At 32.4% G+C, this 19,578-nt stretch overlaps 2 protein-coding genes across 2 annotated transcripts; one reads left to right on the top strand and one right to left on the bottom strand.

Moving 5' to 3' along the window:
* Window positions 1-3,686: 3,686 nt before the first annotated feature.
* On the bottom strand, window positions 3,687-9,784 carry LOC111708604 (protein FAM184A). Its single transcript, XM_023482030.1, has 9 exons — window positions 9,172-9,784; window positions 8,968-9,030; window positions 8,381-8,509; window positions 7,959-8,000; window positions 7,195-7,211; window positions 5,740-6,990; window positions 5,309-5,433; window positions 3,952-4,519; window positions 3,687-3,777 (listed from the first exon to the last, which is right to left on the bottom strand). The coding sequence occupies exons 1-9, from the start codon at window positions 9,298-9,300 to the stop codon at window positions 3,687-3,689; spliced, it is 2,415 nt and encodes an 804-aa protein (XP_023337798.1). The 5' UTR covers window positions 9,301-9,784.
* Window positions 9,785-11,885: 2,101 nt separating this feature from the next.
* LOC111708614 (uncharacterized) lies at window positions 11,886-18,371 on the top strand. Its single transcript, XM_023482040.1, has 7 exons — window positions 11,886-12,359; window positions 12,457-12,911; window positions 12,967-13,069; window positions 13,642-13,708; window positions 16,450-16,579; window positions 17,462-17,602; window positions 18,139-18,371. The coding sequence occupies exons 1-7, from the start codon at window positions 12,239-12,241 to the stop codon at window positions 18,196-18,198; spliced, it is 1,077 nt and encodes a 358-aa protein (XP_023337808.1). The 5' UTR covers window positions 11,886-12,238; the 3' UTR covers window positions 18,199-18,371.
* Window positions 18,372-19,578: the final 1,207 nt, after the last annotated feature.

The following is a 19,578-nucleotide window of genomic DNA, read 5'->3' on the forward strand; positions in this document are numbered from 1 at the left end:
AAAGTATTTATCATTCTAGTCATCTTTGAGCGGTAAAATCTGGTTGGTTGTGTTCCAAATTTTAAATTAGTTTTAAATGCATCTCTTTTTTATCTAGTTTTGAGCCGGAGGGTAGAATTCCATTCCTGGAGGAGGAATACCAGCCAACCTTTTACCAAACTCAGAAGCGTGCTCCAATGAGGTTTGGGAAGCGTGACTCCAGTGAGCTCCTGGAGGAAGACGACTTCGACGTGGAAAAGAGGGCTCCAATGAGATTTGGATAGATGAATAAACCTGGGCGCGTGGAGCTTTACATTTTCTCCCGGAAATGTGACCATTATCTTGATTATATGTACAATGTACAAAAATACATAAAACCATATTTTAAAGTTTTGTAATTGTATACATATGTATCTAGTTGTAAAAACATTGAATATTGGTTATTCAATGAATAAGAGAATGTGATCTACAATATATAAACGAAAATTTGGACAATATCATAAAACCCTCAAAAGAGAAATATATATATGAAGCCCGCAGATGTTCTCAGAATCTCCTCAGAATTTCCAATCTTTGTGATTTACAAGATTCAAAGGCAAGTCTATGGTGTTACATACAATTAGACCCATAAAACTGTGGAATAGAAAGACAACTTTCAGGCTCAAATTACCATTTAAGACTAAAAATATCAAATACATACACAAGATTGTTGTCTTCTTAAAGGGGCTGTAAAGGAAAAATGAAAGGGGGTATAGGCTGAAAGCCAATCACTTTAGCTCTTGATGTTCCTGTCTCGAGAAATTGATTTAAAACTGTGTTAATATTTTTATGCGAAATTTCATATATGTAAAATTTAGAAAATCTTATACTTAAATCACGTGACCAGAACTATCACCAATGGCAAAGCAGTATACTGATCACCTGTCTCCACCTGTATCACGTGACCACTTTACTGCACTGTCATTGGTGGAACTTCTGGTCAAGTAATACGGAAGTATAAATAATATTATGAATTAAATCTATTAAAAATAGATATAACAAATATAAAATTAGCATTGGAGTAAACATAAGTTACAATTAGCTTTCTCTGGGATATCATAGTTTTCAGATTGGTTGCATATTTGCTGAATTTGATCTATTTAAACCCTCTACTTTTATACAAAATTGTATATATTTTAATTTTCGTATAAATTAGACACAGTTGTATATCAATATCTCGAGATAGGAACATCAGATATAACTTTCATGGGTCGCGATCGAGAGCTAAAGTGATTAGCTTTCAGCCTATACCCCCTTTCATTTTTTCCTTTACAGTCCCTTTAATCTCTTAAAAACAGGGTATTTTTGACAGATAGACTTCAGTGGAAATAGGGTTAAGATAACGTTCCAAAATATTTTTTCAATATTTTTGGCCACATTTTAAAGTTTTTAAACCTATAATCCGAAGCAAAAAATTTAAGGTTTTGTTCAAAACTTCACTAATTCCTGTAAAAGAATTGAGTTTTTGCCACAAACTCTGAGTTTCAAATCTCTATATTTTTGCAACCCATTGTCGTAGATCTTAGTTATTTCAAACTATGAATTCTGTTAGATCAAATGATGTAAGTTTGAAATATCAAAGGTATACATACACCATCGGATTGATAAGATATAGGGATTAGAAGATTTGAGTTTGTGGCAAAGACTCATTTCCTTTATTCTTTTTTTTACCATTTCTTGTCAAAGGCTAGGTTTATGTAATTTCTCTTAAATGTACATATAAAATTTTTGGATACTTTTAACATTTTACATATTCTCACTCGAGATATATTTTTATTCTTTTTTCTAAATGATATTTGCTTATGATTGCTATGATGGTCCCGACTTTAAAGAAAGATGGAACTGTAGTAAAATTTGACAATAGAGAAATAGGAAAATTATTCAAAAGTATGAAACAGTGAAACTTTATGTAAAAATTCAGAACTTGAAATAGGAAATAGGAATAAATAATCTAAAGGAATTGAGAATTTGTCTAAACAAAAAATAGGAAATAGGATTAAATAAACTAGAGGAATTGGGAATTTGTCTAAACAAAAATAGGAAATCAAAGTACTCAAAACATAGAACCAGGAAATGAGAAATGAACATAAACAAGAAATATAAGATGATAACTAAACAAGAATCAAGAAATATAAGATAAACTAAAACCATGAAATTAGAAAAGAACATATACAAGAACCAGGAAATAAGAAAAGAGCATAAAATAGAACCAATAGAAAAGAAAATAACAAAAACTAGAACTAGAAAATAAGAAAAGAACATAAAATAGAACCAGGAAATAAGGAAAGAACATAAACAAGAACCACTAAATAAGAAAAGAACATAAACTAGAACTAGAAGATAAGAAAAGAACATAAAATAGAACCAGGAAATAAGGAAAGAACATAAACAAGAACCAGGAAATAAGAAAAGAACATAAAATAGAATCAGGAAATAAGAAACGAACATATACTAGAATCAAGAAATAAGAAAAGAACATAAACTAGAACCAGGAAATAAGAAAAGAACATAACTAGAACCAGAAAATAAGAAAAGAACATAAACTAGAACCAGGAAATAAGAAAAGAACATAAACTAGAACCAGAAAATATAAAAGAACATAAACTAGAACCAGAAAATAAGAAAAGAACATAAACTAGAACCAGAAAATAAGAAAAGAACATAAACTAGAATCAGGAAATAAGAAACGAACATATACTAGAATCAAGAAATAAGAAAAGAACATAAACTAGAACCAAGAAATAAGAGAAGAACATAAACTAGAACCAGAAAATAAGAAAAGAACATAAACTAGAACCAGGAAATAAGAAAAGAACATAAACTAGAACCTGGAAATAAAAAAGAACATAAGCTAGAACCGGGAAATAAAAAAAGAACATAAACTAGAACCAGGAAATAAAAAAAAGAACATAAACTGAAACCGGGAAATAAAAAAGAACATAAACTAGAACCAGGAAATAAGAGAAGAACATAAACTAGAACCGGGAAATAAAAAAGAACACAACTTTTAAAAAACTTTTAGCAATTTTTTTTGCGACACCAGTAATTTTATTTGGCATTCGAATGATAGCATTAACAGAAAGTTTATGAAAACATTAAAGAACCATTTTTAATTAGTTATACTTTTTATTTAAATCTATAATTATCATAAAATAATGCTTTTCTGGCAGTGAAACCGCTTTATATAGTATATACATGCAGTGAATGTACATATTTGAAGTGTAAAACTTGTTAAACACGTGTAGTAGACTGTAGAGGAATAGCTAAAACTATTGGAACATGTGTAATGGAATATTTATATTTATTTTATGTTGTTGTAACACGTGTAGTGTAATATATACAACTATATTGTTGTAACACGTGTAGTGGAATATGTGGAACTAAGTAGTTGGAACACGTGTAGTGGAATATATACAACTATGTAGTTGGAACACGTGTAGTGGAATATATACAACTATGTAGTTGGAACACGTGTAGTGGAATATATACAACTATGTAGTTGGAACACATGTAGTGGAATATATACATATAGTTGAAAAACGTGTACTGGAATATATACAACTATGTAGTTGGAACACGTGTACTGGAATATTTACAAATATGTAGCTGGAACACGTGTAGTGGAATTTATACATATAGTTGTAACACGTGTAGTGGAATATTTACAACTATGTAGTTGGAACATGTGTAGTGGAATATANTTGTTGAGTGCAATTTGATTTTTTATTTGATTTTCCAGATGCTGTCGAATTCCTTTTCCTGAAATTGAAGAATTCATTAATATTATTATATTATTATCAGTTTGATTTAAAATTGATGATTATTTCAAGTGACATTATGTTAAAACAGTTGCAGCCCTTCAAAGTGTACCGTTGTAGATTGGGCAATGAGTATGCATTGTTGACAGTCCCTTTAAGATAAAAAGTTACTAACGTCGTTAAATCCTCGTCTGTCGTTACTCCGTTATACTCCTCAGTTCCTCTCTCAACTCGTCTTGATATTAACTCTGGACTATCCATAACCTTGGAACCTGATCCGTCCTGCCCAACCATTGGATAGAAAATATCCTCTTTCAAACTAATCCGTCCTGATTTAGGGGTTGTTGTATGGTCTAGAAAGTCCGTGCTTACTGTGGTGGAGTTAAGGTGCATGTTGTGAGTTCTCCCTCTTGAAGGGGGTCTGGACGAAGGTTTGATGGATTGCTGGGATAAGGACGGTTCTTTATTCTCATCCTCTTCCTCCCACCATTCACAATTATCAAACTCAGTTTGGAGTTTGATATAGTTTGCAGTTTGTTCCTGGAGCCTAGTCATCAGTTCGTCAATCTTGGTTTCCAACTCCGACTCCCGTTGGGTGTAGTACGCGATATTGTCGTTAATCTCTTGTTTTTTCTCTGTAAGTTTCAGGTTCAGACATCTTTCAATATCTTTCCATTTTTCTAGATCTTTCGCGTAGAGTTCCTGCTGCTGCAACATCTCAGTTCGGTAGATTTCCCGCAAACCTGGAGACAAAGGAGTTGAGTCCTTGCCACAAACTCTAATTTTCTAATCCTTTTATCTTTGCAACCCCGTTCAGATTACCTTAGATATGTCAACCTCTGATTCTGTTAGATCAAATAATCTTACAGAGTCAGATTGCAAAAATATTAGAAAATTTCCAGTTGTGGCAAAGACTCAATTCCTTTAAAGATGAATAAAATGTTAATCTAGGCGATATCTTTATGCAGAGAATTCTGTCCTGTACGTTGACCTTCAAACATGCTTTAAGATATAAATACACAGCAGAAAATATTGCTAGTCAGTAAGAAACTAAGGAAATCTATCTTGCAACCCAATGACGTAAGCCCTTAGATATTTACAGGTTTACACCATCTGGATGCAAAGATTTACTGATTAAAAAATTTGAGTTTGCGGCAAAGATTCAATTTCTTTGGTTAATTGCCTCAATTATATTTGTTAAGTTAGAAATTAAAGCTGCAGCTGCGGGAGGACTGTTTTTAATTTGCCGGTGTATAAATCGTTTCAGAAGTTCCATTCCTGTACTTCTGCATAATCAAACTTATTTTGACTTACTCATCAAATTTGGATCGTCGAGACATCATAAGCAGACATTGTTGAGTAATGGTTCTTATTAAAAAAGTCTTTGTGCTATAGGTGTAATTGATGTAAACATAGTCTATGGAAATGAATGCGGGGAAAAAGTCATTTAAAAAGTACTTTCACAATTTAAAAGTTTGGAACGGACTCAATCTGTTAAGCAAATAAACAGTTTTTATTTTCCTGGATTATACCTGTCATTCGTTCTAAGAACTCGGATTCAACTCCTTCCTTGATTTGACAAATTGTATCAGTTTTACCAGATAACAGGTTCGACATCTTGGATTCATATTCCTCTATCTTCTCAGCGTTCTCAGCTCTGGGAAAACAAAAATGTTTTTTCTTATGCTGTTTAAGAAATATAACCCCCCCCCCCGCTGCGTTAAAAGCGTAAACAGGAAATTAGAAACTCTCTCAGTCCATAAAAACCTGGCAACAGATCAATATCGTAATACGTAAAAACTTAAATTTAAGAAGGCTTAGAGCCTCCCCCCTTTTCCTCCATCCCAAAAATACGTGACCAAAATGTTGCTGACCCAGCAATGTCATGATCTAATCTAAAACGGAGCGGTAAAAAAAAAATAAAGAAAAAAAACAAGAACATAAAAAATCTAAGATTTTTTTCCTAAGTCTGTTGATTTTTCCCTCCATTTCATCTCTCATTGAATCATATTCTTCCTGATATTTCTCCACAACCTGATCATGTTTCCGTCCCATCTCCAGCATCTTCTGATCATTCTCCGCTCTAACCTTATTCACCTGAACCGCAATATCTGTTTCCAGGACCTTTTTCTCTCTGTCCCAGGACTGTTTTAATAATTTTATCTCTCTATCCTTCTGAGCAGTGATATCTTTAATAATAGTTTCTTTTTCAATCTTTGCAGCGTCAAGAGTTGATTTCATGTTTTGTGAAACATTTTTCTCCATATCTCGTCTTGCCTGTATACACATAGTCGTGAGATCTATATCCTTTTGTCGGTTCATTTCTCTCTCCTTCTCTCCTATTCTTAATTCTAAAGATTCTTCTAATGTTTTTATAGTTTGTCTGTGGGCTCGTTCTAGTTCTCGAAGTTTCCATTCGAAATCCTCCATCATTTTCTGCTCTAACTCTATTGCAATATTTCTCTCTTGTTCAATCTCCTTCTCACAAGCAGCCAGGATCTGCTCTCGTTCAACGATAGCTTCCTCAAGAGCAGTTTCAAGATCTTTCACGAGGTTTGAATCACTTTGATTCTCCAGCTGTTTTTTAGTTAAAGATTCTATTTCTTTCTCTTTTTCTTTAATTTTATTTTTGCTCCAACTCAATTCTTTTTCAAGTCTGGACAATTCCTCGTGGGTTTTCCCTATATCCGCCTTTGTTTGTTCCACAGTCACGTTTAATTGGCTTATGTAGTTTTCTCTCTGTGCGACTGTTGTTTGTAAACACTGAACTTGTTCTTGCAGTTCAAGGTTTAAAAGTTGAACTGATTGAGTAGTTTCTTGGCTTTGAGCTAACTCTTCTTCTACCCTACTCAGTTTATCTCCATTCTCGGATATTTGTTGAAGAAGATGTTCAATTCTCTTCTCATGTCGGGGCTCCTCAGCTAACAAATCACACTTGATTTGTAAAACTTCAGCCTTTAAAGAGTTGAGTTCGTCCTCTCGACTCAGAGCTAGATCTCTGAAACTCTTTACCTCAGTTTCATACTCATACTTCATCTTTTCAAACCTTTCTTCATAGTTTATACTTAGCTCTTCTATCTTTCTCTTCTCATTATCCTCGTATTCAGATCTTAGTTCTCCTATTTTTATTCTTTCTCTCTCCGCGTACTCTAGTCTCAGTTCATCTAGTTTTCTTCTCTCCACGTCTCTGGAATCACTGGGATCGATTGAACCACTATAAAATTGGTCTTTAAGGTTTCCACTCATTTATAGAACCCCCCCCCCTTAATTCATATAATTTAAATGTTATGCTTAAAAACATATTAGATTGAACATTATTTTAAAGATGATTAATTTTAGTTAAAAAAATTGTCTAATTTTGGCGGCTTAATTATCTAACACAAGGCATTAGCTGTGTCTGGTCAAAATCCAAACTTACTTTCTGCTCTGGTCAACCTAAACAAAAAATGCATCTTTTTAATCATAATTTTGAAGAATAATTTGCTTTTAGATTGCTAAATCTTTTTTCAGGTTTTTTCTGTATTTCGTTCCAATATTAGGTTCCGGGAAATTAGGTATTGAAGGTTGAAAACTTAAAATAGGATTAAAATGAAAAAGAGATTCAATCAGATTTTGTAATTTCCGTGAATAATATTTTTCATAAATAATGTATTTCTAATTATTTGTTAACATTTTTTGTAAATTAACACAACTTATTATTTTCACCCATACTTAGAATTGCAATTTAATTTTTAGTTCCCTAATTTAACAATTTTTTTTCTCATTCAAGAATTCTTAAAAGAATGTATCCTACTTAAAGTACAGTTTGGAGTTTTCATTAATATACAATATAGATTCATACTGTCCTAGCTTACATATCTTGAGATTACTCCTCTCCTAATTTATACTATACTATGAGATTATCCATTCCATCTGCAAAGTATACCTTGATACTTCTAATATTTTCCACTGGGATATTATTCCTTTCTTACTTTTTAGTCTATGCCTGGAGGTTCAGTCTTCCCTCCCTCCCAGTCCCCCTTAATTTACTAGAAGACCCTTCCTTGTCTATATAAAAGTGTACCTGGAGTCTACTACAATGCTCTACAATGTATATACAGTGTACGTCGAGATTCCTTAACCTTAATCGTACTCTCCCATAAACATAGATTTAGCTTTTATCCGTCCTAATATCTTGTTTACCTGCAGATCTGATTTTTCCAACATTGCTGCTTCACTCTTTATCTAAACAATTCAAGGATTCAATCTAATTTACAAATGTCAACTTCAACAGTTTTGATATTAATGTATTAGACATCATGTGATTTTATTTTTTATTGTTTTAAAACTTAAAATAAGTATATAATATATGTAAATAAAATCCTAATGTTAAAAATTATCAGAAAATGGAGAAAAATATGGTACGCAGAAACACTTTATGCGATGAAATTGATAAACTTGATAAATTCCGTTGCAAATCCTTCCGTTGGAAAGAAAACGTAAATACTTCAAATATTTGAAATGTTAAATTCTAAACGCTATTTTAAAAATCCACTGATAGCGAAAACAAAGTATTTATAAATGTTGTGTATATTTAAGTATTTGGAATTTAAAACTCATATCACCTTTTTTGTGTGATTTTCTTCAATATTCTTCAGTTTCAGTTCATACTGCCTCAGTTGGTTAGTCGCGTTCCGGAGTTCTTTTTTTAGTTCTAGCTCTTGGGTTTCAATATTCTTTTCTCCAGGTCTCTCCTGAATACAGAGATTGAAAATTCATGTTTACCTTCCTTCATCCATACTGTCCCATGACAATATCCTTTCTTAATACATGCCAACACTGATGGCAAAGTGATGAATTATATTTGTATATTATTATTCTACAGTTCACCCTAATGCATTTTCTATGTACATATATTGTATTCACGATTGTAAGAATAGAAGTTAATTCTCTCCTACAACATTGTGTATGTGCTATGTTCATGTATATGTACTATATACATTGTGTATGTACTATTTTTTAGCAGGGTTTTTTATAGTACTAATGCAGATACTAAATAGAACTAGCATAGGATACTGAGTAGGACTAGGATAGGATACTGAGTAGAACTAGGATAGGATACTGAGTAGAACTAGAACAGAGACAGATATGAACCATGTAAAAAGGAGAAGTTTAAAAAGTAAATTTAAGTAACCTCTAGAGATTGTCTCACCTTTTTTAACCTTTCAATTTTAAGTTCTAGATCATCATTTTTCGTGTTCAATGAGTATATAACCTAAAATATATGCAAAATAAAGTTATCTGGGTTTCTGCTCTTTGATGATTTTTAAGTTATAAAATTTAGTTTGAGAAAAAACAGAAAATCTAAAAAGTTACATTTTTTGAAGATTCTTTGTGTAAATACCTAACTCTTTACCTTTGTTAACTGAGCAATCTTTTTGTTTAGTTTGTAAACCATCTCGTCAGAGAGTAAAACCATCCCGGGTTTAACATCAGGTTTCCGTCCTGCTTCTAAACCAGGATCTAAAATTGCTCCCTCTGCCATTATAATGTGTACAGATGTATTTCAAATCACTGAATCTCCGGGTATACTCTGAGAACTGGAGAGAAAGCTCCAGGTTCGTGTGTAGCTGCTTAAAATAGATGTATGAGTGCGTCCCACTATGTAAACGCATAATATAACATAAAGGTTTTACATTTAACAGAATATTGAAAAATAAAGTTACCGGTAACATAGAAAAAGAAAGAGTAAGAAAGATACTATACAAGTTTCCAAGGTATAAACACTATAGAAGATTAGAGTTGAAGAAGTGAAAGAGGAAAAGAGACTAGATGGGAAGATAATAAAGAAGAGGCAGCATAGGAAATAAATAAGATTAGAGGGAGTAAAAGAGAGGATGAGAGGGGAAAAAGAAGAAGAGTTTAGGGATTAATTGAGAAGGAGGTGAAGGAGTATAGAATAAAAGGAGAGGGAGTGTAACGAAAAAGAGGAGAGGGGGTAAATAAGTAGAGGAGAGAGAGTAAAGGAGAAGAGAAAAGGAATTGAAGGAGATGCGGAGTGGGAGTAAAGGAGAAGAGGAGAGGGAGTAAAGGAGAAAAGGAGAGGGAGTAAAGGAGAAAAGTAAAGGGAGTATAAGAGAATAGGAAAGGGAGTATAAGAGAAGAGGAAAGGGAGTATAAGAAGATTGGAAAGGAAGTATAAGAGAATAGGAAAGGAAGTATAAGAGAATAGGAAAGGGAGTATAAGAGAATAGGAAAGGAAGTATATGAGAATATAAAAGGAAGTATAAGAGAATTGGAAAGGAAGTATAAGAGAATAGGAAAGCGAGTATAAAACAATAGTAATGGAAGTATAAGAGAATAGGAAAGGGAGCATAAGACAATAGTAATGGAAGTTTATGAGAATAGGAAAGGAAGTATATGAGAATAGGAAATGAAGTATAAGAGAACAGAAAAGGAAGTACAAGAGAATAGGAAAGAGTGGCAGAGAATAGATTAAAAGAGAGAAAAGGAGAAAAGGAGAAGATAGAAAAATATACAATGGATCGAGAAGACTAATAATGTGTGGAGTTGATGAGAGATTTAAACAATAAGAAGAAAATATAGAAAAGAATATGATACAGTTAAACCCTAAATATTAAATACATCAAAAGAATTTATGAAATGACAATTGTTCAATTGGTTTTATACTATTTTAGGTAAATTTCATTATTTGTGAAAATAAATAAATAGCCCTGAATAAGGAAGAAGAGTTTTAAAGAGCTCAATATAATCATTTAAATAAAAAACTAAATATCTGCAACATTCCATTATCAAAAAGTAAAGAATACGACATTTGATAAATTATTTCGATGTATCTAATATTTAGGGTTTAACTGTAGGAAAACAAAAGTAAGCTAGAAGAAAAGAAAAATGAGCAAAAAAGAAGGATAAGATAGTGGAATATAAATGTTTTACACAATACATTTTTTTGCAGAGTTTATGATTTATTTTGAAAAATATTAAAATAAAGGAGAAACAAATTAATGCAAAAATATTGTTGGTAAATATGGAATAGTCATCTAAAGAAAAAAATTGGCAAAAATAGTATTTTAAAGAACACTTATTTTTTATCAAAAAATTGATTGAAATATATTTGTTCTATTTTTCCAAAGTTTCATAAAATCTATTCATAAAAGAAGAGTTGTTACGAAAATTCGCCAAAAAAAATCAGTACAAATCTGCACCAAAATTTGAGCAAATCTGACTAAGCTGTCAAAACGGAATTTTCTTATAACATTTTTGTTATTTGAAATGTAAATCATATCATTAAAGATTCGTTTCATTTTGTAATATTTAATGCAAATTTAATTGCACAAGTAAATTCTCGCAGAATTTGTCCGACAAAAATGTGTTAGTGCATACTACATAGCATCAAAATGGAAGATCTTACCTATATATATGTTTTGTACCAAGCTAAGCACATTTTATACTACTAGACTTCCAGGGCGCTTCGCGTCCATATTCTATTTCAATTTTGAAAATTTTCTCTTTGTATAAAATGTAAATCAAGAACAATAAAGAGGATTTAAAAAAAAACGTGAATTTCAAAATTGGAAATCGAATTTTGTTGGAGGATAATTTTAAAATTTGAATCATCCATAATCCCTCCCTGGGGTCATGTGAAGTACAGCAAAAAAATTGGGCCCAATCTGTTCAGCCGTTTTGAAGTTTAACGATCAGATCGGACATACAAACAAAGAAACGTCAGATCGGACATACAAACAAAGAAACGTCAGATCGGACATACAAACAAAGAAACGTCAGATCGGACATACAAACAAAGAAACGTCAGATCGGACATACAAACAAAGAAACACACTTCACCGCACTTCCCACCAAAATGAGAGAGAAACGTAAATGTCGGAACTTAATTTGCCACTGAAAAAAAGTTTATAATCTGTTAAAATGTTAAACGGAACTGAAATCTGAAATCTATTCGAATAGATCCAATAATTAAAGTTTGAAAGTTTAAAGGTTTACACCATCAGGTTCCAAAGATATAATAATTACACAATTAGAATTAGCGGCAAGACCTCCTTTATTTGAAAAAGATTGGAAAATGTTATTTTGTGATAATACAACTCAAATTTTTTTTACATTCCCAAACAGAAATATTTTGTGTGAGAAATATTCGAAGGTTACGATCCAAAACAGAGGAGTGAAATGTCGTATTCCAAGAAGAAAGTATTCCTTTAACCTTCTCTTTATATTTCAGCTTACCATTCACCATTCTTTTCTCTCTCTGTCTCTTCACCTGTAACGCAATAAATATTTAGTATATTTTTTAATCGGGAATTCTTATTAAATCAGGTTAAAATTAAGCTGGTTTTAGAACTAACATATTATTTACAAACCTTAACAATTATTTCCTCCGAAGCCCGGAGGCTCTCTCATCTGTCCTCAGCTCTCAACCTCAGAGTTTAGTACAGCCAAGACCATAGATGGTTCAGGGGGAAAATGCCGTAAAGTTTTTCCCAAAGGGGATTTTATCTCCAAGTATGGCGGTTTCTTGTCTAATTCTGGTTTCTATATCATCCCTTGTATCTGGATCAAGGCTAAATGGTAAATTATTATTTCATAAATATTTAAATAAAACTTTAAATGAGAAGCATATGTTACAAATGCCACATAAATCTATAAATAAATTCTTATTGTATAGATATATACCGTGAGCTGCAGGAGGAATCAGGTTTAAACGTTGATTATCCGAGTTATCAGTTCCCCTTCCAGAACTACCAGGAACAACCTCGTCAATATCAGCCCAGGAGGAATCCTAGTGGACCAAGACAAACTAAACATTCCTTCGTTCGACCCAATGTATTTAGCCAGGACGAGGATCTAGATGATATGGTTCTGGGTCTAACCGAACCTCAGCTCGGAGTTCAAGATTTTCCAGCTCCGGAGCCGGTTCAAGCTGTACGCTCAGGAAAGTTTCCCAAACTTAGTTTCAAGATGAAACAGTTTGGTGTGCACCCAGAGACGGAAGAGTACTACGCTAAGGACCCAGATTTTCTCGGGTTTCGGCTCCAAGAGAGAGAAGCAACCCAATCTCTAGTTGAACACGTCGATCATTCTGTGTTCGAAGGAGTTCCTGAGATAGAAATTGATACAGAGGTATATTATTTAAAAGAAACATTTTGGATGATTAAATTTACAAAGTATTGATTAGGATCCACAGAGTGAAGAGAAGAGAGCAAGGATGGGTGTTGCGTCCCGACTCCGATGGGATGGATACACTGAGGAGACAAAGGATGACGACTTTTTCTACACAGGTTAGATTCTTCAAGTTCTTTAGAATCTAATCCATAAATATTTATTCTTAAACTTAAATACTCTTTCAAGCTGATAATCAAAGATAAAATGATAAAATTCAATTTTCAAAATTGTTTTATTTAAAATTCTTGTCTACGTTAAAACATCCTTCAGTATTTGAAAATATGGTAAGTAAAATTAATCCCCTAAGCTGTTTTACTATTTATAAAGGAATAATTTTTCAAGTTTGAGATTTATTTTTGACTGCTATAATGTGTACACAGATATCAGTAAGGGGAAGATCATATAGAAAATATGATTGTTATGAACAGGAATATTTTTTGCAGTGAAAAACCTCTCATCGGTTAATCTTCATGCAAAATTAATTAAATCATTTAGTTGATCTAAAAGTTTTAAGTTTATTTTTTTATTTCTTTTTCTCGATAAGAGAAAAAGGAATTGAGTCTTTACAGAAATGAAAACTATCCAATCTCGTATCAAAAAGACATCAGAGTAAAATTTTCACTTATAGTTTTCATTGCTGGGGAACATAATAAGTGCAACCCTTTCATTTCAACAATGATATTTTTAGTATTTGTCGCCAGTTCAACTGCATTCGTTGTTCTTGGAGTAGCTGGAGCTGGATACTGCTACCAGAGGTAAATAGTGTTAGTTCTAGGAGTACCTGGAGTACAATTTTGCTACCGCGACCGGAGGTAAATATGTGTAGTTCTAGGAGTACCTGGAGTACAATACTTCTACCAGAGGTAAATATGTGTAGTTCTAGGTGTACCTGGAGTACAATACTCCTACCAGAGGTAATATGTGTAGTTCTAGGAGTACCTGGAGTACAATACTTCTAACAGAGGTAAATATGTGTAGTTCTAGGAGTACCTGGAGTACAATACTTCTACCAGAGGTAATATGTGTAGTTCTAGGTGTACCTGGAGTACAATACTTCTAACAGTATCTTTGCAATCTGATGTCGTAGACCTTTAAAATTTCAAACTATGAATTCTGTTAGATAGACTACTCAAAGTTGAAATATTATATATTATTACATTATAACAACATTTTAGTTTTTTTATCATAAAATGTTAGTTCCTTGCGAGTGTTTGATTCCTTTGCACCTAAAATGAATAGATCTACTAAGATTTGTAGATTAGACTTAATTAGATTAAGTTCTCTAAAAAACATTAAATCCATAAAAGAATATTTTTATTCATATTTTCTGGGTAAACAGAAAATCATTCATTCAGAAACACATCTTCAAGGAATCCTCTATTAGAATATAAAACGTTAATTATTTTGTTTCCCTTGCGAGGGTTTAGGTTTCATTATTATCCTATTCAATGATTTTCTTAGGCTACATTTTTATTATTTAAAGGAAATTAACCATTTTTTCGCATTTAAAATGAAAAATGTTGAACCTTGAAATAAAGAGAGGCAATTATGAAATTATCTCATATTTTTTTAAGGTTTCGAGCATAGATTTATTTAAAGAGTGGTTTGGAAGAAAACTTTTATTTCTCCGTAAAGAATCCAATTTGTTATTAAAACCTGAATAATGAATGAATGACAAATTACTTTGAATTAATGATAAGTTTTATGGAACAGGGAAACTCATTAAACATGAATCCATTTCACTTTATTTGTTGATTTTTACGCTCTTGATAAAAATATTTGCTTTTCCGTCATCTTAACATTTTTTAACAAGGCTATGTAAAACAATGTCTGGGATGGATAAAAAATATTTTAAAGAGAGTGTTCACGAAAAATGAAAGGGGGTATAGGCATACGGCGAAAAATAATCGCTTTTGATCGCTACTAATATTACTTCTATCTATTGAGTCTATAAGGAGAAAATTGTTAAAAACGACTTATACTGAAGAACGTAGCGTCCAGTATATTAAACAAATAACAAATATTATGAAATATTAACTATATACGAATGCTTCGAAAAATAATCGATGACTTTAGGTTACTACATCTGAATGATTTGTTTGAAATTAAATTGAGTAGTTATTTCTTTCCGAATTTGTATGGACGCTACATTCTTCAGTATAAGTCGTTTTTAACAATGTTTTCCTTACAGACTCAACAGATAAAAGTAAGATTAGTAGCGATCAAAAACGATTATTTTTCGCCGTAAGCCAATACCCCCTTTCAATTTTCGCAAGCACTCCCTTTAAATAAGAGTTCTCAGACTGTAACAGTAAACAACATAATAAATAACCAGCATAAAATATGTCAAGGTTATATATGTACACACTAACAAGAATATATACATAGATAAAAATTATATTGAAAGAATAATAAATAAAAGTGCCTTTTCTTGCTACTTTCATACTATCACTTTTGCGAAAGCATATTTTTCTTTTTTTATTTTAGAAATAAGTAACAAAATAAAATATCTTATGATTTAATTGGGAGATACCTTTACCGCCAAATATCAAGTTACTCTCGAAAAATTACTGCAAATATACAGGAATAAAATGGTATGCTTTTATATAGGCCTCTATGGAAGGTTTTTTAAATGGTCTTTTTTGCACCACAAGGAATTTAGAAGGTCACTAACAGGGCTCTCTAGAAAGCCTCTAGCAGGTCACTAAAAGGTCTTTATAGAGGGTCGCTAGAAGGTCTCTAGATGGTCGCTAGATGGTCGCTAGAAGGTATCTAGAAGGTCCCTAGAAGGTCACTAGAAGGTCGTTAGAAGTTCTCTAGAAGGTCGCTAGAATGTCGCTCGAAGGTCGCTAGAAGATCGCTAGAAGGTCGCTAGAAGGTCTCTAGAGGGTCGCTAGGCGGTCTCTAAAAAAATCGCTAGAAAGTCGCTAGACGGTCTCTAGAAGGTCTCTAGAAGGTCGCTAAAAGGTCGCTAGAGTCTATAAGGTCTTAGAAGATCGCGCAAAAAGGTCTCTAGAAAGTCGCTAGAATGTCTCAGAAAGACCCTTGAAGGTCAGTAAAAGGTCACAAGAAGGTCTCTCACTCTCCACTAAACCCTGCTATTTTTTCGGTCAGAGTATAACAAATCAATCTTATGATCCTACTTAATAGATAGATCTCTAGAAGGTCTCTAAAAGGTATCTTACGGTCCTACTTAATAGATAGATCTCTAGAAGGTCTCTAATCTCTAGGAGGTCGCTATAGAAGATCGCAAGAAGGTCGCCAGATGGTCTCTAAAGGGTATCGTTATGGTCTTGCTTACTAGATAGGTCTTTAGAATGTTACTGATAGGTCTCTAGATAGTTCCTAGAATACGACGGTTTATCCAGAAAGTAAATTGAATTATTTATTCACAAGATCAGAACACGTATTTCATTTTACACGGAATTAAATTATTCAAGATTTTTTTGTTCTTCAAAATTTCTCTAATCTCGTTTTAAACGTATATATGTTTAAGGACAATGAAACGAAGGAAGGATAGTGAGGAGCTAGAATATCCTTCCTATGGTATCACTGGTCCAGCTAAGGATGCATCTCCGGGTGGGGATAGGAAACTGGCACAGTCTGCACAGATGTATCATTATCAGGTGAGCGGCTGAGAGGAACAGTAGTTGTAATTTCCTTCATTTATGCAGTGGGATGTTCGATAAACAACGGTACCCTCAAAATATTTGTCTTTTGACTTTCTGATTTATGCAGCTGAAAATAATAGATAGATAGATAGATAGACAGAAAGATGGATAGATAGATAGATAAATAGATAGATAGAGATGTAAAGTTCAATAAAAATGACTTTTGTGAAACATCTGGAAAATTCTTTAAATAACGAGTCATTAAACAAATTGTGAGCAGTTGGTTATAAAGTATTGTAAGCGTAATGTCCAATGACCATCTATTGCTAGACGTCCCCATCACAGTGTTGTCTGATCAAGTATAAATTAGATATCAGTGGTTATCGTTTTGAAAATTAATTATTATCATTTGTTGTTTTGAGATTTGAGCATTTTTACTGAAGGAAAACATATAGGAATTATTAGGATTAAACACATTTCCGGAGAGAAAAACGACAATATCTTCAGAGGCGTATTCAGGGGGGGCTAAGCCCCCCCTGGACCAATGAAATCTATTGATTTCAGGGGGTTTTCAGGCCCCAACGGGTGCTGAGCCCCCTCCCCCCTGGAAAGAAAAAAAATTTAAGCCCCCCCTGGACAAATTCCTGAATACGCCCCTGAATATCTTACATTATATTGATCAGATAAATGTTTCTAAGGTACCGGCGGGAATCTGACACTATATTGATCAGATAAAGGTTTCTAAGGTACCGGCGTGCATCTGACATTATATTGATCAGATAAAGGTTTCTAAGGTACCGGCGGGAATCTGACATTACCATCTTTGTATGGAGGACCACTTGAAATTATGCTTACAGTCACTTTCAGACGGAACATATATATATTTGTATATTCTAGCACCAGAAGAGTCAGATGATCGGAGCCGGAGAGAAGTGTGTCGGAGGAGGTGTCGGAGGAGAGCATAGTGAGGTGGAGGAGTCAGACGGAGAGGAGGGGGAGGGGGACTATACTGTTTATGAATGCCCAGGACTTGCTTCGGTAAAATTTAAATCTTCATATTAATATGAACTTTTTAAAAAAAAAATTCAACAAACACATGGAAAAAACCTTTTAATAATAATAATTTGATTGGGTATTTCAAAACAAATATAATAGATGTCAAAACTAAACCAATTGAAACCCTTACATTTCTAAATATATCTATTTAAATCGCGGTTGAAAAAATAAATGGGACATTTTTAGTATTTACAACTTATTTTTCCTGGTCGATAAATATTCAACAATTAGAAATAATCATGGTCATCGAAATTGGTCATTAGAAATCGGTTTTTTTTAGCTTGAACGTTTTTAACACTATTTGCAACGTGTTTATTTTTTGATAATGACGACGATTTTATTTAAATTTAGTTTAAATTGTTCTCTCACAAGCATGAAATGTCATTGATCAAGCCTTAAAAAAGAAAAAAACCAACATGTGTACTTTGGAATGGCTGAATGATCCTATTATAGAAATAAGAAATTGAATAATTAAAAAATTAATTAATTAATAAAATTTATTTTTTGATAATGTTTAGACTGATGAGATGGAAGTGAAGAACCCACTATTTGACTACGATCCAACCCCCAAACCTTGAAAACATATCAGAATATAAAATTACAAGTTTTACATAATTTTCTCATCGGCCATCTTCTTACTATGTTCTTAATTCAAGATGTTTAAACAATACTTTGTTAGATCATTTAAAATATGTTTTAATTATTACTCAAACTTTTGTTAGAATATATACAAATAATATAAAAATATATTTTAATCATTACAATTTCTAAAATAGTGTATTATTTATTTTATTATAAATAGTTTGAAATAAATATTTTTAATTATGAATTTTTCAACATCAGAAATATGTAGTGAATGTAATAGAAAAAATATTTTTTAAGAAAAATAATTTTTCTATTCTTTTTAAAACTTACCTTAACTTATATAAAATAATCAAAATCTTCGGTTTCAAAAGTTCAACCAAAATTTTAAAAATCATCTTTGGTAAAAAATTATTTAAAATAGTTAAATGGTCATATTATAGAGTAATTTTTGCACCACGAAAACATGTGCAACTGAAATGCAAATGAAGTTTATACCGAATATCGTAAGTGAGTCGTTATTTTTTTACCCTTACTGAATTGGTTTGAATAAAATATTTGCACTGCATGTATTATTTACAATTACTTGCATTTTATCAATTAGACATTGCACTGTGAACTAGACAAAGGGTCAATATTTCCACTGCATGTATTATTTACAATTACTAGCATTTTATCAATTGGACATTGCACTGTGAACTAAACAGAGGGTCAATATTTCCACACTGTGAACTAGACAGAGGGTCAATATTTCCACTGCATGTATTATTTACAATTACTAGCATGTTATCAATTAGACATTGCACTGTGAACTATTCAGAGGGTCAATATTTCTTTTGCATGTATTATTTACAATTACTAGCATTTTATCAATTAGACATTGCACTGTGAACTAGACAGAGGGTCAATATTTGCACTGCATGTATTATTTACAATTACTAGCATTTTATTAATTACACATTGCACTGTAAACTAGACAGAAGATCAATTTTATGCGGCATTACTAATAAGATTTTTTGCCCTCGTAGATCCTCTAGTTTTTATTTGATCTTCTTATAACTTTTCCATGTTATTTTTAAATTGGCTTTGCCCCGAAATGCCCTGCTTCGCGCACCTCTGCCCCTCTAGTAAAAGTAAATTCAACCTATATGAAGCATAAAGTCTGACCGCGTCAACCTTGATGCACCAGCTAGTCCTGTCCTTAGAGCTAGGTACATTACAAACTGGGACCGGAAAAGTTGACCAGGCTAGGAAATTCAAATGTACTACGGCTGCCCGTGGTTTGACAAGCCTGAAGTGATATCTAGAATATGATTATAGATGATATGATATTGGCCATAGATAATTAAAAATGAAAAAAAGTCTAAGTTAAAAAG

This window comes from Eurytemora carolleeae, unplaced genomic scaffold, assembly GCF_000591075.1.
Source record: "Eurytemora carolleeae unplaced genomic scaffold, Eaff_2.0 scaffold876, whole genome shotgun sequence".
Classification (NCBI taxonomy): domain Eukaryota; kingdom Metazoa; phylum Arthropoda; class Copepoda; order Calanoida; family Temoridae; genus Eurytemora; species Eurytemora carolleeae.

Excerpts from the sequence above, each read along its gene's own strand:
- LOC111708614 (XM_023482040.1), top strand. The coding sequence starts at position 12,239 with ATGGTTCAGGGGGAAAATGCCGTAAAGTTTTTCCCAAAGGGGATTTTA. Across the intron at positions 12,360-12,456 it reads ATCTGGATCAAGGCTAAATG|ATATATACCGTGAGCTGCAG; the intron begins GTAAATTATTAT and ends CTTATTGTATAG. Across the intron at positions 13,709-16,449 it reads GCTGGATACTGCTACCAGAG|GACAATGAAACGAAGGAAGG; the intron begins GTAAATAGTGTT and ends TATATGTTTAAG.